Source organism: Ambystoma mexicanum, chromosome 6q (assembly GCF_040938575.1).
Source record: "Ambystoma mexicanum isolate Mex_15411 chromosome 6q, UKY_AmexF1_1, whole genome shotgun sequence".
Taxonomy (NCBI): Eukaryota; Metazoa; Chordata; class Amphibia; order Caudata; family Ambystomatidae; genus Ambystoma; species Ambystoma mexicanum.
Window position 1 is genome coordinate 610,665,276 of NC_090937.1, and position 24,226 is coordinate 610,689,501.

The 24,226-nt window shown below is 47.3% G+C and overlaps 1 protein-coding gene across 6 annotated transcripts in view; it reads right to left on the reverse strand.

The window, feature by feature from the left end:
- ABHD18 (abhydrolase domain containing 18) overlaps positions 1 to 24,226 on the reverse strand; it is a 1,329,419-nt gene that overhangs the window by 726,794 nt on the left and 578,399 nt on the right. For 5 of the 6 annotated variants that reach the window (XR_011282243.1, XM_069631098.1, XM_069631095.1 and 2 more), the window contains one exon: positions 6,339 to 6,425. Coding sequence is in view for 5 of the 6 variants with exons in the window: in XM_069631098.1 (XP_069487199.1) it covers positions 6,339 to 6,425 (87 nt within the window). In the remaining variant the exon portion in view is untranslated. The remainder of the gene's footprint in view (positions 1 to 6,338; positions 6,426 to 24,226) is intronic. The other variant, XM_069631099.1, reaches the window with a different exon arrangement.

Sequence of the window (24,226 nt, forward strand, 5' to 3'; positions counted from 1 at the left end):
TCAGAAGCTCCAAGAAACTGACAAAAGACAACCTTCTTCCCTTCCTGGATGTCGAGGAACTCAAGCCTCCGTTCGCCAGTGACCCCGGCACTCTCGCCAACATCTACTCTCACACCCTCACCAAAGCCATTAACACCATAGCTCTGATTGAAGCTAAAAAAGCAAAAAAATCCATCCACACCAATTCATGGTTCACAGATAACTTACTAGCCCCTCTGCACCAATAAACGCATTGCTCTAGCTAACTGGCATGCCAACCCTAGTGATTCCACCGAGGACGAGTTCAAAAGACTATCCACGCAATATTAAAAAAGCCATATTCAATGCCAAGTCTAACGCATTCAACCAAAGGATCTCGAACGCCAACTCAAAATCTAAAGAATTGTTCTCCATTTTTAAAGACCTCACTACACCACCCACCAGCCCCGATGAGATCATAAAAGATGAAGCCTGGTGCTCCAGCATTAAGGCCGCCTTGCTAAACAAAATTACTCTTCTGCAAGACAAAATACAAACACAACGCAAAGCACTACCCAAGTCTGACCATTCTGCCATGCCCATCTCACCCTCGCCAAACCCCTGAACTCCCTCTTCTCCTTCAGAGATGTTTCAGAATTGGAGGTTATAGATCTTCTCCAACACCTCAATCCCTCCACGTGTAAAGGAGACACTTCTCCACCCTACCTCAGCAAAGACTGCCTAGTCCCTGGCTCCTCTCATAACAGCATTCATTAATGCCTCCTTCTCCACATGCTCTGTCCTGTCCAGCTTAAAAGAAGCATGGATCCGCCCGCTTCTCAAAAAACCCTCCCTAGACACCTCATCCCCTAATAACTACCGCCCCAATCACCACTGTCCCATTCATCCTTAAAATCCTTGACAAAGCTGCCCACAACCAGATTCAACACTTCATAGAGACCAACACCATCCGAGGAAAAAGGCCATCAGGTTTCCGCAAAGGCCATGGCACCGAAACATGCTTAATGGATCTTAAAAAAACAGATAACCGAGATAATGGACAAAGGCAAACCACCTCTCTTATTGCTGCTGGACCTGCCAGCAGCATTCCATCTCTTTGATCACAAAATCCTTACCGCCCATCTCACCAATGAAGCCCAATTCTCTAATCAGGCCTCCTCATGGATAACCTCCTTCCTAGAAGGCATAGCAATGAAGGTCTTCTCTGACCAGGCCAACGCAGCTCCAACCACTAACCACTGTGGAGTCCCACAGGGCTCCTGCACAGCACCTACCCTATACAACCTCTTTACAAAGCCACTCCCTCGGCATAGCTTACACCAACTATGCCGACGATATGCAAGTTCTCCTCCCTCTCACTGGATCAGACGACATATGCTGCGGCCCTTCTCCAAGCCTTCATCCAAGCCTGAATGGCAGATAACAGCCTATGCCTCAATGGAGACAAAACAGAGATCATCCTCATAGGCCCCAAGGAAACACTGTCCAAACTTGACCACAAATATGGCAACTTCACCATAGAAAACACCACCATCCCTGTCTCCTCCTCAGTGAAGACACTTGGGGTTTACTTAGACTCCACGCTGTCTATGACCCGACAGGTCAGTGCCATTACCTCCGCCTCTGCACACACCACTAAATTAATAAATGCTATAAAACCATTCCTTTCCAACCAAAACTGCCTCTCCGTCGCACGAGCTACCATTGGAGCCAAATTAGACTATTGCAATGCTCTTCTTGTAGGCACGTCAGCCAGAAATCTTAATCGGCTCCATATAGTCCAGAAAAACACGCTTAGGGCAGCACTCAATATCCCCAGAAGAGACCACATCACACAGGCTAGATGGGCAGCCCACTGGCTAATAGTAAAGGAGAGAATCACATTCAAGACCCTCACTCTAACACATAAATGCTTAAGGCTCTCAGCCCCTCCCTACCCCAGCGGAAACCATTAACAGAGATACCTCGTCACGTCCCAAGAGAACTCAATATGCTAACCAATTGCACATTCCCGCCCATCAAAAGGGCCAATGCAGTGGAGGGGGGATCAGCTTCCCTCACATAGCTCCTAAACTTTGGAATGCCTTGCCTGATGCACACTGAGACGAGACATCCCTTGTAGCTTTCTGCAAAGGCCTCAATCACCCTGTTCAACTAAACCATTCCAACTCTCGTTGAGTGGATCTCTGCTTGTCCTATTTAATACCTGCAAACCAGTTGCTCATCATACGCTTTGTCTTGTCCTATGTTATGCTTGTTGCCAATTACACATACCCTCACACACCACCATGCAAGTCCATTCAATGGCTGTAACTAAGTATGCCTTCCTCTGTAACCAAGTCCATTCAATGGCTGTAACCAAGTATGCCTTCCTCTGTAACCAGCTATGACTATATTACCATGACTCCCGCCATGCAAATCCTATGTAATACCTGTAACTAAGCTGTATATTCTAACACACTGAATGTAACAAAGTATGCCTTCCTCTGCAACCAGCTATGCCTATATGTAACAACGGCACAATGCCTCCGGGCTGCTGCGCGCTATATAAATATAAATAAATATGTCAATGTGGAAAAAATGAGGGCAAATCGAAACTTCAGCACCGGAACAGGAATAAACATGCAGTACGGTTTCAGAAAAACAAATAGTTGCCAGGCTGTTAATTGGAACGTTTCCAAGATATAAACTATAGACAGAAAAAATAATGCCAGTATTGCCACTGCAAGAGCACACTCATGGCTTTGCCCAGATATTTCCAGTAGTTTCCCACTCTAGGGACACACTTGGGATGGCTTTACAACAAAAAGCCAGCATTTGCCCCTGAAGAACACACCTATGATGACTTTCGCCCAACATGCAAACAATTACCCCTGTAAGAACATGCAAAGTCTAACATTGAGCACAGACATTTTTAAAAGACTTCTGTTCACTTAAGTAAATGGAAGTTTTATCACTATGGCTAAGCTTAGTGTAATAGTGTGCAAATCCTGACTTGTAAAGGTTGAGTTAATGAGCATTTACTGTAAATATGGTTATTACCACCACTGTCAAAACATATTGTAATTTCACAAAGCGTACTTAAAAACTCATATACATTATTGTTAGGGAGAATTCTCTGTTTAGGCTGAATTTCCTAACCTAGTGAGTCCCCCAGCAGCTTTGCTGGATTTTTGGGGTTTATTTTTTTCTCCTGCCAAGAGTGAGACTCTTTTACCCTCACTCTTGGGCATGATTTGAGTGTGTTTCTTTGAATCTAGATGTGTTTAATGGGCTATGGGGTCTTTTACTCCATAGGGCTTCATGTGTTTTTGTGATGTGTGTTACACAGCACCCTCAGTGCAGTGACACAGGGGTGTCATAGTGACCCCCCAGTATAGACTCCATACCCTGGGACTGACTACTGTCTCCCAGGGCATGTAAAGTCACCATTGACTTTACTAGTCTTAAATTCTGACCAGAACCAGTACAAACCATCATATTGTGGACGTACTGGCTGGGGCAATTCAATTGCCCCAGGGTCTGTTAGTCGAGGGGGCACGTCTCCGCCCCCCCTGATCGAGTTTTGGCTGGTGGCAGTGGATACTACTTTTTATAATCAACCGCGAATATTTTCCTATGGGATTTCCCATTGTTTTAGGCTATCTTTATTTAATTATTTACGGTAGCCTCGAACATACCGCCGGTTTATTTAATTCATATTAATTCTCCGGTTGTTATTTTTTGCCAAAACCTGATTCTAAAATGGCGTTTGTGTTCTCTTCTGTGACTCCAACCCAAGTCGAGCCCTTTGTTCCACTTTTTGGCGGGCTTCTCCACAGAAGCCCTCCAAAGTGGTGCCACTCTGTCTGGGGTACTTAGGAGGGGTGGAGGGGAATTTAGGCACCCTGGACTGAGTTGCCTAGGCAACTCAAGTCGCACTCCATCCTGATTGGCCGAAGTGGTGAGCCGCCGGCTCACTACTTAGCATGTTTGAGTGACAGCTAGGCTGAGTGAATGGGGGTTTTCTGCATAAAAGCAGGGCTTTGGGGACTGGAACTTCAGAAGTCGCCACAGGACCTAAGAATCCGACAAGAGAGAAGTTGAGCCGACCTACCACGACACCACCACCGGTGGAGCCCTGCTGGACCGCCTCACCACTTTTCCCAACGACAGAGGAGATCTCCCGCCGGAGAGGCTTCTTCCTTTGACTGGTGGGGATAACTAGTTTCACCGTCTTTTCGCCTTCCCAACGTACCTCGTGGCCGCCTTGCCTGTGCCAAGCACCCCGGCAGCCGGGATACCACGTTTTATCACGACCGCGAAACAAAGGTACCATCTTTAACCGGAAAACTCGACGGCTGGTTTCTTCCCTGGTAGTGCAAGGACCTTCATCTTTCCTCCAAGTCGAGATCTTCTCTTCGCCTGGACGACAACGCAACTTGCACCCACTACCAGGAACAACTGCCACCGCTGGAGGATCCTTCCCACTTAAGGTACCGTGTCCCGCCTGGCTTCCCTTGCTACCGACTGTACGGGGTAGATTTAGCCCCCGGCTTTCGAACCTGGGTTAGTCTGGGACACCCTGGCTAAACTTTCTTAAGCCTCTCTAAACTCTTTTTGAACCCTCTGCAAGACTTTCTAAGCCTAGTGTAACTGTGTGATCTTGGGCGCATTTGTGCTCTGCTCTCTCTAAGAGTGGGCCCAGCCTTTGGACTTTGGCTCCCCAGTGACTTTTGCTCTTCTGCCTTGCTAACAGTGTTCCTGAATCTTAGAGTGGTGTACCTTTCCATATTCTGTCTTTTTCCCTCCCTTTCTCACAAACTTATTGGAGTGCCATCTAGTTAAGCGCTCACCTCTGTATGAAAATTAGTGGTGTTTTACAGTGACTTATCTGATAAGGAAAAAGGGGTGTATATATTATAGTAGTAACTGTGTTTAGAATATTTGTCAATAAGAGTGCTGGAGTGTTTTTAACAGTGTGTTTTTAAATAAATAATTATATACTTTGATACCAAAGCTCTGGTCAGTGTTTGCTTGTATTGTATCTGAGTGCCTATTGTGTACACTTTGCATACTGCCTAACTCTTCTTGAGGGAAGTCTGACTGCTCAGCCACAGCTACCAGGTAAATCTGGGTGGTGCAGACTGCTACGAAGTGGGTTTACTGCCAACACCTGTAGTCTTAAATCTTTTGCAGTGGTCCCTAAGGGAACTGCACAGGTTTCTGCCTAACAATTATAAATACCATTTAGGCCCGAAAAAGGTGTCCAAGTTAGCGTTTACACACTGTTAAATTAAGCCAAGACATAGTCAAAAGACTTCAGTTCGCTGCTGTGAACAGAAGTGTTTGTACTATGCCAGATCAGTGCAATTGTGTTCAAACACTTAACTCTAAATGCATGTCCAGGGAGAGCAGTTGCTTCTAAATCTGTCTCTCCAGACGATACACCACGTCCTCACAAATGTGATCAGTGTGTCCACAGAATTCAATGGGATTTATGATTTCCACATTTAATGCAATGGCTGGGAGGATTTCCGCATCTACAGGGTGGGTGGGGGCCGGGGAAGAGAAACAGTGCAGATCCGTTTAACAAGAGGAATGGGTGCCCTTAGAGCTAGTAGCAGATGGGGCACGAAGGACTGAGAAACATAAGAGCTGCTACCATTGTTGATACTTGGTTGGTTATTGATTTAACCTAATTCTATCAACGTGTTACTACAAAGAGAACTTTTTTGTTTATTTTCCTACCTAAACTGTGTCATGGAGACCACTCTAATACAGTAAATGAATAAGAAATGTATTGTTACTTGGAGGAAAATGCAAAAGGTCCAGTAAAATGAAAACCTTCTATTTGAATAAAAGGTAAAAGAAAAGCCAATTGAAAGAAAAATAGGTGTTGGACGAGGCAGAAGCCAGTGTCGAAGATAGAAAGGACCCACTGAGGACATCAAACAAGGAAGAAAAGAAATAGTAGCAGAAGGCTAAAAGACCAGGTGAATACTCCTGACAATTTATAGTTCTGGAGAAACTAATACAAACATTGATCATCAAATATTTATAGATACTTCATAGCCGACTATATAAATTCTTAAATTATGCAGACAATTTTTTAAAAGCATAATGATTCTGACAATGATTGCGACAGGTGAAAAACAGCGTAAAAACTGTGAAAAAACATACATTTCATCATTAATTTGACTGATGGGGGATAATTGCTCCCAATTAATACCCTTTACATCCCTTCCCATTCAGAAGGGGTTTTCTGAACAAAAAAAAAACAATGGTCTGTTACTATTTTATTACTGTTCATTCAGTTCAAACATTGACATTAATATTCAGTTTGGGTGCTGCTTTTGTTTTAAGAAAAATAAAAGGATATAATAGGGATTTTCTAATAATAGGGAGGCCATACTAGCTTCTTTAATCATAGGGCGGGCCATCATCGTACGTCGTCTCCAGAAGTACTACAAAAATAAAGAAAAGAATGTACAATTAGTTAAGAAAGAAAATAGATCAGCATTTTGACATTCAACTGTGAAAATATTTTCAAAGTCAATGAGCAGATGTAGGTTTTCTATTGTTTTGCGCATTTATTAACCCCTTTGGAAATAATGGGGTTGTGAATTATTTTTGTAGGGTACACAATCAAATAATGTTCCCTTGCGTTTCCCTATACTGGCCCAAATGAAATCTTGAAAATTCTGCTAGATCTATAGTCTGGTCATATGAACTGTGAATGGTTGCAAAGAGCTAGCAATTCTGTAGGCCCCACTGTAGACACATTTGTGCTTATGATCAAAGTTTCATACAAAAAACTGTTAAGCCCTCCAAACGATACATAGCAAAACTATGGGAAATTGTCTGTTTGGTGATTCAGTTCTCTTAGCCCTTGATGTACCCTACTTGATAACCATTTGGTACAGTCTGTGTTTTCTACCTCACATGAGTGTTAGATAAGAATTGGTGCAGTCACACTGTGTGAGACTACACAAGACTTACCTGCTTGGTATTAGGTAACCCACCTTTTGGTATGGGTCTGTACTACACTAGTTGGTAGTGTGACTGAATACCCAGGCCTATCTCAAGAGGGGCAATTGTGAGCTGTATAGCTGTACAGATGAAATCAGTCAATATACGTAACCAAGTAACACTTACATTCTCAAGGTTTCAGTTATAAATATATATATTTACACATCAAGTTTTAGTTGAGCATTCTTTAAAAAGGCAATTGTTAGTAACAGTCAAGAAAACATTGGAATAACTTTTCAACAGTCAATTAAGTTGTTGAATACTCTTTGGATATGCCAATACATTTCTCATACAGCCTGAAGTGACTTCAATAAAAAGGATAGTATTGCATCCATATATAAACACCAATATACTCTTTAGACGCCGAGTTGCAGAAAGGAAGGGTTAAGGAAAAATAGAAAGGTTAGAACATACTTTCTTATAAGAGTAAGACAGTTGAAATCCTCCAATGAAATCTAGGAAAGCCTTTCCCAGCAGTAAAAGTGTTCAACAAATTACAACCTATGAGGGACAAGCAATGCCAAAGTCAATGGATTCAGAAAGGTGCCTTTTGGGAACCAGGACACCCAAAGTCAACTGGACAAAGCCTATAGTTCTGATGCCCTTCTTGGATAAAATCCTACACAAAGTCAGATAGTTCAGAATCACTGAAGGCACACAGGCTGTTAAGCATGTGCAATAGGGGAGTTGAAATCATCTGAGAAAGTTAAGCAAGTGCAATTCTGAAGTGAGAAAGCACAACTTAAGGCAAGAAGATAAGTACGTCAAGCCCAAAAAGTACCTCTGGTTTCAAGAAAGTGGTCCAGCTGGATTCTGTCTTGCTACAGCCAAGTAGACCCTGGTTCCTGAGCCTCAGTCATGGGGTCAAGAGGGAGGACGTCTGGAGAGCTCCTGCGGCAGTACTCGGGGAAAGGACTTTGTCACTATGTGTTTGCTTCGATTCAGCGGTTCTTTAGTGTTTCAGCACCTCACAAACATCACTGATGCAAAACTAATATCTCCAGTCAGACTTTCCTTGCTCCCTTGGTCCTGGACTCTGGTGAGGGGATCTGGATCAGGATTTCCTGCTTCTGGAGTGTCCTTAGAAGGCTCCTGCAGCTTTTGGCCAGATTCTTCCACGAACGACGTTGAACTTGGTTATGGACACTTGACCCCTGGCATTGGGCTTCTGCAAGACTGGAGAGGCACAGAAAGTCGGGGATTGCGCCAAAGTGGCTTTCATCTCAGGGCTAGTTGGTCCCACCAGCCGAAAGGGAGAAGACGTTCCGTCCGGAGCTTCTCTGTCGATACAAATAAAAAAAGGTGGTCATCAGGGCTTCACCGGAGAATTCAAGGTCCAGGAGGTTGCAGTGGGCTTCTCTTCACAATTCCTGCTTTGGATGTTTCTTCCAGTGGTCGACTGCCTGTAGTCCTAAAACCCTTGCCTTTTAAGCAAGTTCCCATTCATTCACAACCTAGGCTGTCAATCACACAGCAGGGTGGCTGTCCTTTCAGGACAGCCAGCCGGTCAAGACTGGTTTCGTTCAGGCACTCCAGACAAAGGGAGTTTCCAGAGGCGGGATTCAGGGCCTAAACCCGTCAAAGGCAAAACACACACACAAAGGGCTCAAATCTGTCAACGCACAGTGTAAAAGCCAAGAAAGACCTCAAACAGAAAATGGCGAAAAAAAGAAGACGGGGTCAATTTTGACAAAATGGACACCCATGGGTGCTGTACTGCAGTTGAGGATTCAGCCTGCGGTAAAAGAGCACACTGGTAGTATAAATTAACCCACTGCCACCAGCCATTTAAAGTAGTGCGGGTAACAAAATATGTTACATGAGAAAGTAGGATAAGGGGCTACTAGGTAGCCCTCCAGGCACTCCACATAAAATGGTGTGTGCCGAACCTACAAATTAAGATCAATTTCCCCTTACTATTCTTGGGAACAGTAATTCACCCAAGAAAAGGTATCTAAACCTTAAGAGAAATACAAAGGACTTCCCAGTGACACTGCACTGAAGATGCGGTGTGTCACTATACAAAAAGCAGATGCCTATGGAGTTTGTCAGACTCCAAAAATAGAAAACATACAATCCTGGTCAGGGTAAAACACAAGAGGCAATGAGAAAAAGGTCCCATTCGCTCTGGAGTCAAAATTAAAAAGTCCTAAGTAAGCAAAAGAGCTGGGGGTCTCCAAGTTGGGAGGAAATTAACACACAGAAATGAACATTCCCCCAAACAATGAGGAAGTTAGAGCGCAATATGATGCTGAAAACAAGAGTCTTCAAGGAAGCTTTCAACTAACTGGCAATTGGGACACGTCATGAATGAGTAAAGCTGAAATAAACAGACAGAATACAAACACCAACCGGTTGCTTTCTTGTACCTTGTATTCCCTACCTTCCACCTTCATTTAAACACCCCACACTCCCTCCACTTGCTTTTCTTCTTTGCTTGCAGAAACTTCCCTTTTTAATTTTACCCCACCTTCCCCACAACCATCAGACTCCTGGACTGCCTCTTCCAAAATAAACTTCCTGTCATTTGTGTATGACTCTTGCAGCTAGCACTCAGAAGGACCCGTAAGGTGAGAAGATGCAGAGTAAAAACGAACAGAACCTGAATCTCTTTGAAACTAATTTTTCAGTGCCAGAGCTCTCCTTCGTCCTTTCTCCTTTCTGTTAGGCTTGACACGTGACTGTTGCTGAAAGTCTGCTTCTCTAGTGTGGCTCTAGTGAGGAACTTGCGGCTGGGGACTTGCGGGGACCTGCGGCTGGGGACTTGCGGGGACCTGCGGCTGGTTAATAGCTTGCCACTGCTAGTGGGAGGTCCCCTGCTTGTGTTGCCGCGTGTTCTGCCATGCTGCCATTCTTGCTGCATTCAGCGCATTTGGCAGCTCTCAGCCGGCAGCTTCCGGTCCGGTAACTGGTCTGTGAAGACAGAGGCAGGCCCGGTGATGGAGGATCTCAGGTACCTGAGGAGCTCCAAGGCGCAAGGCCCTCCCATCTCTGCTCCCAACTTTGTCCCTTCTTTGGGGAGTGCTCAAAGAACCTCAACCATCAGGAAAAACACTGGTAAGCACGTTGTGAAGGCAACTTTGCAAACTCATTTTTCTTCTTCCTTTCTTCTGGATGACACTGAGCGAAACAATGACCAGGGATTGGAATTCCAGGCCCTCCCCCTTCCAAATAAATAAAGACTCACCCACCCCTCCAACACTCTAAGAGCAGAAACAGGCATTTACAGCACCTGGCACTTATCAAGCAGCCCTGATTCCTGAGTCACAGGACGGGATTGTGGCTGAAGCGGAAAGGGACCAGGGTGGAACGCTGGATACAAACAACCAGGGTGAGAGTGGGGGCGGGGATCCTCGGGATTGAGTGTGTGTTCATTGGGACAGAGGGTCAATACCCCCCAGTGGGAACCTCACCGGGAGTGTCACGGGGAGTGTTATTGGGAACCCCAGGAGTCAACAATCAATCTCTGGCAAAGGATTATGGTTTTGAAAGCCCAAAAAATTGCATCACAAACACTGTCCCCAAATGGGGTGAACGGATGCTCGAGGGTTTCATGTGATCCCCCATCACTGTCTTCAGAACTTTGTGCACAAAGAAAGACTGTCTCCGTAACAGCCCAAATTCATATCCCACTAATCCTAATTAATCCCCTAATTAAGGATTTATTCTATTTACCTGAGATATCAGGACCCAACCCAACTCACCCATGTGCAGTCCCCATAAACCCTACTCGGAAGGACAGTTCACCTCTTCCGGGAAATCACTTGAGTCCAGGGGAGAACCCCTTAAAGGAACATGTGGAGCCGGCAGTTCCAGTCTCTTCTCCAGGAAAACCCAGGATGCTAAACGGGATGCTAAACCTGGTTGCTGATACAGTATGGGACGGCTACCTTGACTTGTTAGGACAAATTGCCTCAGCCTCCGAAACCCTGTCAAATACCATGAAAGTGGTAGAGGCCACATCCTCTACGCCTCCAAGGTTAACCAAGAACAACAGGAGAGGAGGCATGTTCTCGACTTCCAAGTTAACATATTTTCATTGGAAACTGAAACCAACAACCCAGAAAAACACTCTGGAAACAAAAGGTGAACTATCAGATGCTGAAATCCTGGAAGGAGCAGGGGAATTCTTGGCAGGCAAAATAAAAGCATGGCGGCCCCCATTTGCAATGGTGAGGCTGCCCGAGTAAGAAATTGTTCGCAAGACAAAGATCCCAGGCCCGGGAGAAAGATCAGGCCCAAAACTGGTGACTAGAAATCCTGTACTTTCTGTGACCCATCACAAATCACAAGTAAGGCAAAATACAAACAGCCAAAAAATGTTAAGCAGGATGTTAAGCAGGGGATTAGACCAAACGCCAGACCCCTTAATCTCTACGTTACACCATAAGGGAGTCACTCCCTTAACAGCATTGGAGTTTGGGGTCCTCGTGGAAGATCAGAGGCTAGACTCTAATCAAGAAACCCGCAGAGAGCACTTAAGAAATTAAGATCAAGTGAGGGACCAAGTCACAAAGGGGACAAGAAACCCACCGTCACCCTCTATATCTTCAGAATCTTCACCTGAAACACCAGCAAGAAGACAAAAGGACGAACAGCAACATCAATGACCCCCCCAGTTGCCCCACACAATAAAATACGATTTGCTCACTATAACATTATCAATAACCATCGCAATGGCTCCTTTTACCAAACTATATGAGTCACTAAATGACACCTTACTAGAACATACCACTATGTTGGCAATGATGCACTCCAAACTGTCGTTTTTGGAAGGTTTTGTAACTGGTTTGGAACAGCAGAGCAAAAATGAAGTAGTCCCAGTAGAATCGGTCATTTACCAACCAACACCAACTACCAATTGCACAAACGGTTCCCCTCAGGGAAAAACTGTAGATATAGTCTCGGCTTCCCAGCCTAGAGACAGCCTACAATCAACACAGGTTTCTCCTCGGGGGCGCATATCCCTGCATCACTGCTGGAAAAAGATCCACCAGTGGCTAGAATTGTAAGGACCAGGAATGTCGAAGAATCATACTCGTCCATTGGCGTGAACAATGAATACAACATTTTTGATTCACAGAAGAAAAAATAACGTCCCCATCAGATCAGACTGAAACAACACCCTAAACATCTCTCTCGTTTTCAAGCATCAGCATTCCAACCCTCCAATTTCATGTCCCTTACTTGAAACAATAAAAATCAACCACCTGTGGTATGGGGGGTATTGGGGGCTCCTCTACAAATTCACCTATATGTTTTGTACCAAGGGTTTTGGAAATCAAAGACTGTATCTTGGCTGAACCCTCAATGAGTGAAGATTCACCCAACCAAACTGAAAATTACCTAATGGAACTGTCAGTATATTCGGTGGAAGATGGTGAAATGACTCAGAGCTTGCGCCCGCTTAGCGAGAATAACACTGACCTAAAGGGAGTTTCACCTTCGGAAACAAGGTTAAACGTGATCTCAGAGCCGAATTCCCCTGTGTTTCTAACTCTGGAGGAAAGAAGAAAGAAAATACTATGGCTCCGCCACCCAAATTTTGGAAGGAGTGAAATCAACATTTTTGATGAAGAACCACCGACAGGACCAACGAGAAATGGGGTATGCCTGGGAAACCCAAGGTAACGTTTGCAAAAGCCCCGGTTGAAAACAGTCCATGGCTAATCGAGGCACTCTAGGGAATCAAGGTGGTGGACAAGATTTTCAGCAAGGAGATCCCTCGAACACCCCGCCTCCCCCAAGGCTGGCTCACATAACTGGAACCAAGGGGGTAAGGAAAGATCTATCGACAGGCCTTCAGGCTATCGAACGTACCGAGATCTGAGGCCCTCCTCTCGGTCAGTAAAATTGGAAACAATCGTAGATCAGGAAGATCCGTTAATAATTAACAGGAAGTGTGTAATGGACCTACTATGTTGTATCCCAAATCTACGCCAAGTCTCTTCAACCGATTTGAGGATTCTAGAATTTGTGGATGAGATAAGAACAGATAGTGTATCTCCACATCCCCTCACCAGTAGTTGGGAGCATGCTGTTGGAGGCAGCAGAAGGCTTCTTAATGCTGGGATTTGACATCACTAGAGTAACAGAGGCCACGGGGGATCGGGACACGACTGAGCCAAACACTGATGGGCAAACTAGGAGGCCTATCATCTTAACAGAAATGCTCATTGCAGAGAACAACTGCTTAGCCAGAGAAGGGCCATCGAGACGGCAATTGGAGGAATTCCAACAAAAACGATGCGATGCTTATGGACCCACGCACACCCCCAGATTGCCTCTCCCAAAAGGGCCAGCTTATTTTGGACAAAATCATAAGTGTAAGGGGGTTTCCGTTGTAGAACGTACAAACTTTAATATTAGCATCCAGGCGAAAGACACAGGACACAGGTGCTCTAACTGGAGACACAGGTATTGGGAACAAATCCAGCAACCACTGCAGACACTTACTCATGGGCGTGGCTAGCAGGCACATTTGCCTAAAAAAGAAACTTATAGCAGCCATGGAGCACTCCGGCAAAATGAAGATGGCCTTGTGGAACACGAGTGGTTTTAAGCACCTCACAGTAAAAAGTGATGTCAACTTCGGTGACTATGACCTTCTGAGTCTGCAAGAAACAGGGTCATGCAAAAAACTGTGCTTGGACGGATTTGAGATTTTTCTAAGCCCTGCAGCCAGGTGAGAAACAGGAAGACCATTCTCAAGACTCCTGACAGCAATAAAATCAGAGCTTGGCCTCGCCACCAGCCGGTTTGTGTTCTACCCAGACACTTTCACGATTGGCAATTATAAACGTCTACTGGAACCCTTGAGCAATTATGACTGCTGCTTTTCTGTCCTTGGTAGAATCACTCAGACGGTGCATATACTGAACAAGAGGCATCTGCTATCATCATATGCCAAGACCAAAACGAAACTTGCCTCCCTGGACCAAGAGGGGGGGGGGGAGGTGGGAGAACATTTTGACATCACCACCTCAATACAGTCATGGAACGCGTTAATGGTCGACAGAGATATGCATTGTCTAAATGGTGCAACATCACAGGATAATCCACCACAGCATACATGGGTTAACGAGGAGAGCAAAGCAATCCTTGACTACATCTTCGTCTCAGGGTCATATCTACCAGTTGTATGGTCATTAGGAATTGTTAAGACAGTGCGAAGTGACCATGACCTCCTGGAATTGATATGGGAGGTAAAATCCAGGAGCTTAAGGCCATCCTGGGCCCAACCAGTTGAAGTGACAAATGGAGGGGTGATGCCGAGAATGACAAATAAAAGCAATTGACGACATCCCAAACAAACTATTTCATCCGTCTATGGAGAAGAAATGACAGCTCAGGAGTACAATAGTTGACTTTGTTCCCTTGCTGACATGTTTCTCCATTAAAAGTCAAGGCAGCAGGCGCAGTCAGGGTGAGGAGACAACCGGCACGGAGGGCTGCGAGGGGAGAGACCCGGCAGGCAGGAACCACCCGCGGAGCAGTGTCCCTGGAAGCGCTCCGCTTAACGAACTTGGAGCGGCCCGGCCAGGAGAGCAGCACGGGACTCGGTGGCTCCGAGGCAGGGCTGCAGTGGAGGAGCACCTGAGCTGCCGATCCCGAGACGACCAGGGGGCACGGAGCGGGTAGGCTGCGGATCATACAGAGGAAAGGAGGTCCCCCTCCCCCGGGACTGCGGAGGGACTTCGGCCCTTGGGGCTGGCAGGCCCTAAGGAGGTAGCATTAACCGCTGACATCAGCACCCCGCTGATAAAAGCGAGCGACAGGATGGCAGCGTGGAGAAAGCCCGGCCAGGCAACAGGAGGAGAGAGGGGCGGGAGGGCCAGAAGATCTGGGGTGGGAGCACCACTGAGGCCCCTGCATCGAGACTTGGAGCAGCAGCACCCAGGAGGCAGGGTGGAGATAGGAGACTACGTAAAGGGGCCCAGGTGGGGCTCTCTAGTGGAGTTCCCCGCTGGGGAAGGTGAGGAGGGCCATCCCCTTCCGGTGGCCGTCCCCGGGAGCGATCAGGGGGGAGCCGAGAGGCTGTTTTGAGAGGGCAGGTTGAGCCCCCCTGGACGTGGGGGGTGCCGGACATTAGCGCCTTGACCTGTCGGGGCCAACGGCACTACACACAGGAGTAGGCACGCTCCATCAGGGACCCTACAGCAGGCTTAGATGTCCTCCAGGGCTAAGGGGAAAACGGCGAAGACCTGCCAGCAGACGGGGGATCCTCTGGGTACCCTCCCCTCCACGTGGACTGCAATGGAAGCTAGGGAAACTAACAGAGGGGATAATGGGCAGCTGAAAGAGCGGCCGGCCTGGGGTGGGACTGCGAATTCAGAGCATTTGACAAAACAGGACCTTCGAGGTGAGATGCAGGTCCTGAGAGAGACTCTGGCCAAAACATTCCAGGACCAATTTCAGTTAATGAGAACTGACATGAATGCTGCGCTAGGAGAGTTGAAACACGAAATGGTCCAGCTAGGGGAAAGAACGGACCTACTGGAAAGAAGGTTGCAGGAGACAGAAAAGGACATAACGGCTAACGGTGAGGCGATGGACCGCTTGGACCTAGAGACGCGGAACTTGGAAGCTCAAGTGGAGGACCTCAAAAATAGGTCTCGAAGGGTCAACATCAGGGTTAAACTCCTACCGAAATCGGTGGCGGACCAGGATCTGAAGGGGGAAGTCCAGAGGATTTTCATTGGACTATTGGACTTTTGGGCGAGGGGGACGCCGAAGTGATTGAAATGGACATTAGTGCATAGAGTCGGTCATCCCTCCCGCCCCCTGAGGCCATAAAGTCAGGCCACAGGCCGTCCTAGCCGCATTTGCGAGATATGCCCAAAAGGACGCAGTGCTGCGCGCGGCGAGACTTCACGAACCGGTGCATTATAAGGGCCAAGAGATTGCCCTGTTCCAGGACCTGGCGAACAGTACTCTAGCGAAAAGGAGGAACATGGGCCCCGTCCTGAGAGAACTCACCAGAAAAGGTATTAAGTACAGGTGGACTTTCCCCTTTGAGTTACTGTTCGAATGGGAAGGATGCGGTTTGAGCCGACCCTATTGGTCATAAATGTCTGCATTGCCGATCTTGGTGAACCTGCTCTGCTCTGGTAAATAGATATCGCTCCCACTAACTTTTCCTGGCGTCTTGCACAGGGGTCAGTTCCTTCTCACTCTGGGCTGCCGAGTACCCTCTTCATCACCCGCCGGTTGCGCTGGTCTACCACTGCCACGCCTCCACATTAGACCAAACTTGATCGCTAACACTTTGTGATACGTGATCCTGTGCTCTATTGCTCCATTGAGGAATTAGTCGGACATCACTGCCGTCCATCACTATTCGCTGTGCGGATCTTCCCGGTCTGGATCGGTCTCTGTTGATCCTTTGGGTGCTATACAACTCTACTTCCCACGTGTTTTGGCGGGATCATGACCAAAGGTGCTAATAAAAAGCAAAACTATATTAATATGTTTGCAAAAGCTGCCCCGAAACCGAGTGAACCCCTATCGGAGCCAGAGACACCCATGTCAGGACCCCCCCACCCCGAGACTACTGAATCGCAAATAATGATGGAATAAATGCAGGAGGGATTCACTGCTCTTCACTCGAAGCTGGACGACATGAGTGGAACCATATGTTCGATCAAGGCCCTTATGGAGAAAACTGACACTGGTAACGTAAGTGGAGACAAGGGTGGGGGTGGCTGAAGATGATATAGTCGCCCTTCGAGCAGAGGAGACCGCCTTGTCCAGGCATGTTCTAGATGTCAGCAAGAAGAATGAAGAGTTGGAATCGCGCTCCAGGCGTAACAACCTACGCATCTTCGAGGTCCCTGAGGATAAGATCGATGGCCCCCATGGAAGATTATGTCGAATGCATCCTACTTTCACTTCTAGATTCCCCAAAACTTTCCCCCGCAGTTCGCAAGAGAGAGCCCATCAATCCCTAACAGCGAAAACCAGGCTGGGTGCACCTCCCTGTCCCATCATAGCAAGAGTGTTAATCTACCGGGATAGGGATTCCCTTCTTCGAGCAGCAAGAGCCAAATGGGACCTCTTCCTCGGTTCCTCCAGAATCCACCTTTACCCTGTAACTGTTCAACAAGAGCGGAAAACCTTTCTGGCCACCAAAAAGAGGTTGCGAGGCCTAGGTGTAAAATACTCAATGCTTTACCCTGCCAAACTCAGAATTGAACACTCAAATACAGTCTTCTTCACCATCCCTGAGGAGGCCTCCAAATTTATTGATGAACATTTCCCAGGCTAACCAAAATATGTATTTACTACAGCGGACACATAGGTTTGTTCCTTGATGAATGTTTAACAATACCAAGAGCAGAACTAGACCTGAATAAATGCTGTGTTTGCGGACTACTAGTTTCATAAGATCGACTGGAATCTAGTTCTGACCCACAAGTTTGGCTCCTTCGCTGCTTATGTATTGTTCTTACATTTTGCACCACATAATGCCTAGTCAACACCCCACTTCGGAAGCATTGCCGCTCATGGCCAACGCACGGCCCCCCAGGCGATGTTGCCGCTGCTCGTGGGTAAGTTAAAGGTTTTTGGGGTTTTCACCTCTCTGATTGGGGTTGGGATGGAGAAAGGGGTAGGCTGGGAGGGGTATCAAGTTAAATAAATGCTTGAGAAGCGACAGGGAACCCGATTACTTAAATGTATCCAGATTAACATTATCGGGACCCCTGTACAGCTGGCCTCGACACTCCAGTTTATTTTCTGGTTTAGACATTTGCCAATTGTTACTGATTTACCATCCTTATGGCTGAGGATAGCATTGTTTGCATGAGCTGGAATGTCAGGGGGCTAGTTAATCACACTAAAATGCGTAAACTACAGTTATATATTGAACAGCACAAAGTTAAACTACTCTTCCTGGAAGAAACGCACACTCTTGCCAGCGGATGCGAGAGGTTTGCTAGATCATAGGGCCCCCAATGCTATTATACCGACTACTCCACCCAGGACCGCAGAGTCATGATCTTAATACATACAAGTCTTACAGTTCAGCATAAAGTGACTCATGTGGATCCCCTGGGATGCTAGGTCTTGTAGTTTGGGTCCCCACTGGGCAGAGAGCTTGTACTGCTTAACATATATGGCCCCAACATCGATGATCCAGACTTCCACACACATCTCTCTTCCCTGCTATCCGGATTTCCTCTTGTCCCCATCCTCTGGGGCAGGGATTTGAACACTCTTTTAGACGTTGATCTCGATAGATCAGGCCCCAGGCCCCGCCAACTCTCCAAGGAAGCTAGAACCATTATGGAGGTGCAGGCCCACTTAGTAGTGTCTGATGCATGGAGGCTGATCCACTCAGATTCCCGAACCTATTCCTTCGACTCCTCAGTACACGATTCACACTCACGCATTGACAGATGGCTCATCTCGGACATACTGGTCAGAACCATTACACAAATGTCTATCCTTCCCAGAACATTCTCTGACCACTCCCCGGTGACAATTTGCCTGAGGTGGAGTGCAGAGAACCCGGGGGCTTGCTCAAAGTGGTTGAAACCACATTCTCTACTAGATGGCGCTTTCCAAGCAGAAACTGGGGACCGCTATTGACGACTTCTTCATACTAAACACTGGTTCTTTCGAATCACAGGCCACCCTCTGGGAAACATTCAAAGTTTACATCTGGGGTATTGCAATTTCCAAAGAGGCAGGGATTCGAAGAGTGATCCGGAGGAACATTGCAGAGAGAGAATACCGACTCGCCCTTCTAGAGGCCAGTACGCTTCCTCTCAGTCGCCCGTCACTCTTACTGTTACAAACACAGAGTAGGATGCGTTCCAAGCCCACACAAAGCGGGAACGGAAGTTCCTAGACGACCCCCAGTCTGCTCGTACATACAGGGAAGGTGAGTGCCCTGGTCGTGCCAGGAGACTGGTTCACCCCATATTCCGGCTATTGAGGGGGACGATGGCACTCTGGCCCTGTCATTGCATGATATTAATGCATCATTTCGCTCCTTCTACGAAACACTCAACTCCAACACAGAAAATGTTCCTATGACTGTCATAGGGACATTCATGGATAGCCACCCGTTCTCTATTTCCTGTGATACCAGGGATACCCTGGACAACCGAGGAAATATCCAAGGCTATCGACACCTTAGCGTCTTTGGAAGGCCCCCGGATCCGACGGACTTTCCGTTGAATTTTACAAGCGCAATAAAACCCGCCTGGTTCCCCCAATTGTCAGCCCTATAGGAGTAGTCCTGCGAGACTGGCATTCTCCCCCCCCCGCAATATTTTCGGTATTACTTAAACCAGGAAACCTCCCACACAATGTGGCTCATACCGCTCCCTCTCCCTTATTAATTGCGATGTCAATTTCTACGCCAAGGTGTTGGCCCTGAGACTCCCCCCGTATAGGTCATTCATTATTCACCCGGACCAGTCAGGGTTTATCCCAGGGTGCTCCACTTTTAAACTCTTATACTCTTCCCCTGTGGCCAGGGTCCGCACTGAAGACCGGTGTTCGGCCCCAATCCAGATAGCCAGAGGCACGAGGCAGGGATGCCCCTTCTTGCCATTAATATTTGCCATAGCTATTGAGCCATTGGCCGACAGGATACGCCAACAACATGCACACAAAGGCATAAGACTGTCCGGCTCCCCCGAGATCATCTCCCTCTATGCGGACGATGCTGTCCTCTTCATCCGCTCTCCTGAACAAAACCTAGCCCCAGTATTTGAGGATGTAATTCTCTTCAGTGAAATATCGGGCTTCAAGGTAAACTGCTCTAAATCTATACCATTTCCATCAACCGAAGTCACCACCCCTCCCCCCAGACGCTCTGGGATTCGCATGGTCACAATCCGAGATTACCTATCTTGGAGTAGTGGTCACACGTCAACAAGATTCCCTGTACGAGGCCAACTTAGAGAAGTACCTGATCACCCTTACCCAAAAATGCACAGGCTGGGCTAGATTGCCAATCTCTCTCCCAGTAAGATCAGCATCCATAAGATGATAGTGCTGCCCCAACTCTTATACAGATTCCTGAATATCCTTCTAAGGCCGGGCCGCAAATTCTTCAAAACACTGACCTGAACCATCAATACCTTCTTATGACACTCCGGTGCGGTCCACCTGAAACTGGAAACACTTTCTGCCTCAATGTCAAGGGCGGTTTCGATGCCCCTAACTTTGAGAGATATTGGATAGCTGCTCAAGCACAGTATGCTTCTCACTGGTTTGTATCCACTGATCCCCTACTACGTTAAACTCAAACGACTGTCCGTAGATGGTCGCGACATCCGCTCCTTAGTTATCCCTTCCCATTGTGCCAAATTTGAATCCCTCGACACCGCTGAATCCACAGCACTGGCCTTGAATAAACTGTGGAAACAGGCGAATACCTCATGCCCCTTCCATGGTGACTTCTGTTAGGCAGAAACCTGTGCAGTTCCCTCTGGGACCACTGCAAAAGATTTAAGACTACAGGTGTTTGGCAGTAAACCCACTTGGTAGCAGTCTGCACCACACAGATTCACTTGGCAGCTGTGGCTGAGCAGTCATACTTCCCTCAAGAAGAGTTAGGCAGTATGCAAAGTATACACAATAGGCACTCAGATACAATAGCACAAGCAAACACTGACCAGAGCTTTGGTATCAAGGTATATAATTATTTATTTAAAAACACACATTGAAACACTCCAGCACTATTATTGTAAATCACTCTCAACACAGTTACTATTATATATACATCCCTTATTCCTTATCAGACAAGTCTTACTTAACACCACTTATTTCCAGACAGAGGTGAGCGCTTAACTATAGATGGCACGAAAAAGGGAGGGAAAAAGGCAGAATGTAGGAAAATACACCACACTAATATTTAGGAACTCTTAAGCAAGGCAGGAAAGTAAAAAAGTTACTTGTGAGCCAAAGTCCATAGGCCGGGCGCACTCTTGGAGAGCAGGGCACAAATGCACCCAAGATCACACAATGACAACAGGCTTAAAAAGTCTTGCAGGGAGTTCAGAAAGGTTTTAGTTAGGCTCAGAAAAGTTTAGCCAGGGTGTTCCAGGCTAACCCAGGTTCGAAAGCCGGGGGCTAAATCTACCCAGTACAGTCGGTTGCAAGGGAAGCCAGGCGGAACACGGTACCTTATGTGGAAAGGATCCTCCAGCGGGGGCAGTTGTTCCTGGCAGCGGGTGCAAGTCGCGTCGTCCAGAGGAAGAGAAGATCTCGACGTGGAGGAAAGATGAAGGTCGTTGCACTGCCAGGGAAGAAACCAGCCACAGAGTTTTCCGGTTAAAAGTACTACCCTTTGATTCACGGTAGTGGTAAAACGTGGTATCCCGGTCGCTGGGGTGCTTGGCACAGGCAAGGCGGCCACGAGATGCTCCAGGAAGCGAAAAAGGAAGCAGACTGGTTATCCCCACCAGTCGAAGGAAGAAGACTCTCCGGGCTGGAGATCTCCTCGGTCGTTGGGAAAAGTGGCAAGACGGTTCAGCAGGGCTGCACCGGTGGTGTCGTCGTAGCAGGTTGGCTCAGCTTCTCCCTCGTCAGATTCTTAGGTCCTGTGGCAACTTCTAAAGTTCCAGTCCCCAAAGCCGTGCTTTTATGCAGAAAACCCCCATTCACTCAGCCTAGTTGTCACTCAAACATGCTAAGTGGTGAGCCGGCCGGCTCACCACTTCGGCCAATCAGGATGGAGTGCGACTTGAGTTGCCTAGGCAACTCAGTCCAGGGTGCCTAAATCCCCCTCCATCCCTCCTAAGTACCCCAGACAGAGTGGCACCACGTTGGAGGGCTTCTGTGGAGAAGCCCGCCAAAATGTGGAACAAAGGGCTCAACTTGGGTTGGAGTCACAGAAGCGAACACAAACGCCATTTTAGAACCGAGTTCTGGCAAAAAATACCAACCGGAGAATTAATATTAAATAAATAAACCGGCGGTATGTTCGAGGCTATAGGAATTAAATAATTAAAGTTGGTAGCCTCGAACAATGGGAAATCCCATAGGGATATATTCGCGGTCGAATATAAAAAGTAGTATCCACTGCCACCAGCCAAAACTCGATCAGGGAGGACGGAGACGTGCCCCCTCGACTAACAGACCCCGGGGCAATCGAATTGCCCCGGCCAGTACGTCCACAATATGATGGTTTGTACTGGTTCTGTTCAGAATTTGAGACTAGTAAAGTCAATGGTGACTTTACATGCCCTGGGAGACAGTAGTCAGTCCCAGGGTTTGGAATCTATATTGGGGGGTCACTATGACACCCCTGTGTTACTGCACTGAGGGTGCTGTGTAACACACATCACAAAAACACGAAGCCCTATGGAGTAAAAGACCCCATAGCCCATTAAACACATCTAGAGTCAAGGAAACACACTAAAATCATACCCAAGAGTGAGGGTAAGAGAGTCTCACTCTTGGCAGGAGAAAAAAATAAACCCCAAAAATCCAGCAAAGCTGCTGGGGGACTCGCTAGGTTAGGAAATTCAGCCTAAACAGAGAATTCTCCCTAACAACTTCCCCCTTTGGAACTTCCTCCCGGAATCTCCCAGTGTGGACCCCACAACAACACGTCTCTGGGCTAGTGCAGGTCTTGGTGATGTCCGAGATGCTTTCGAACAGGGTATCTTCCTTGAGTGGCCGGATCTGCCGGAACTCCTGTGAGGTAAGCCTTCCCACTGGCTACAATATGCAGGTCTCCGCCGCTCTCTCAAGAATAGGTGCCCGGATCTCCCTGCAACCCATCAAGACCATCTGATCCTATCCGAAATCCTGAACATCACAACTTTCAGAGGGAAAGTCTCCAGAATTTACACCCTTCTTCAGGCTAAAGCCATCTCCCCATTTGTTAAAAATGTAGAGACACCTAGGGTGAGGATCTAGGTAATGAAATGACAGACCAACACTGGGACCGCATGTGCGCCCGTATCCATGAAATCTCATTCAATTCCAGATTTAATCTGATAAAATTTAAGGTGCTTGTTAGGGAGAATTCTCTGTTTAGGCTGAATTTCCCTACCTAGTGAGTCCCCCAGCAGCTTTGCTGGATTTCTGGGGTTTCTTTTTTCTCCTGCCAAGAGTGAGACTCTTTTACCCTCACTCTTGGGCATGTTTGAAGTGTGTTTTCTTGGTTAAACCTTGTGTTGAATGGGCTATGGGGTCTTTTACTCCATAGGGCCTCATGTATTTTTGTGATGTGGGTTACACAGCACCCTCTGTGCAGTAACCCAGGGGTGTCCTAGGGACTCCCCAACATAGACTCCATACCCTGAGACTGACTACTGTCTCCCAGGGCATGTAAAGTCACCAAACACTTTACTAGTCTTAAATCCTGAACAGAACCAGTACAAATCATCATATTGTGGACGTACTGGCTGGGGCAATTCGATTGCCCCAGGGTCTGTTAGTCGAAGGGGCACGTCTCCGTCCCCCCTGATCGAGTTTTGGCTGGTGGCAGTGGAAACTACTTTTTATATTCAACCGCGAATATTTTCCTATGGGATTTCCCATTGTTTTAGGCTAACACATTTAATTATTTATTTACGGTAGCCTCAAACATACCGCCGGTTTATATATTTATTATTATAACTCCGGTTGGGATTTTTTGCCAAAACTTGATTCTAAAATGGCGTTGGCGTTCGCCTCTGTAACTCTGACCCAAAGTGGAGCCCTTTGTTCCACTTTTGGCGGGCTTCTCCACAGAAGCCCTCCAAAGTGGTGCCACTCTGTCTGGGGTACTTAGGAGGGGTGGAGGGGGATTTAGGCATCCTGGACTGAGTTACCTTGGTAACTCAAGTCGCACTCCGTCCTGATTGGCCCAAGTGGTGAGCCGGCCGGCTCACCACTTAGCATGTTTGAGTGACAGCTAGGCTGGGTGAATGGGGGTTTGCTGCATAAAAGCAGGGCTTTGGGGACTGGAACTTCAGAAGTCGCCACAGGACCAAGAATCCGACGAGGGAAGAGCTGAGCCGACCTGCTACGACGACACCACCCGGTGGAGCCCTGCTGAACCGTCTCACCACTTTTCCCAACGACCGAGGAGAACTCTTAACGGAGTGGCTCCTTCCCTTGACTGGTGGGGACAACCAGTTTTCACCTTCTTTCCGCTTCTTCGAGGTATCTCGTGGCCGCCTTGCCCGTGCCAAGCACCCCGGCAACCGGAATACCACACTTTTACCACAACCGCGAAAGTCGGTACAACCCTTTAACCGGAGGACTCCGCGGCTGGTTTCTT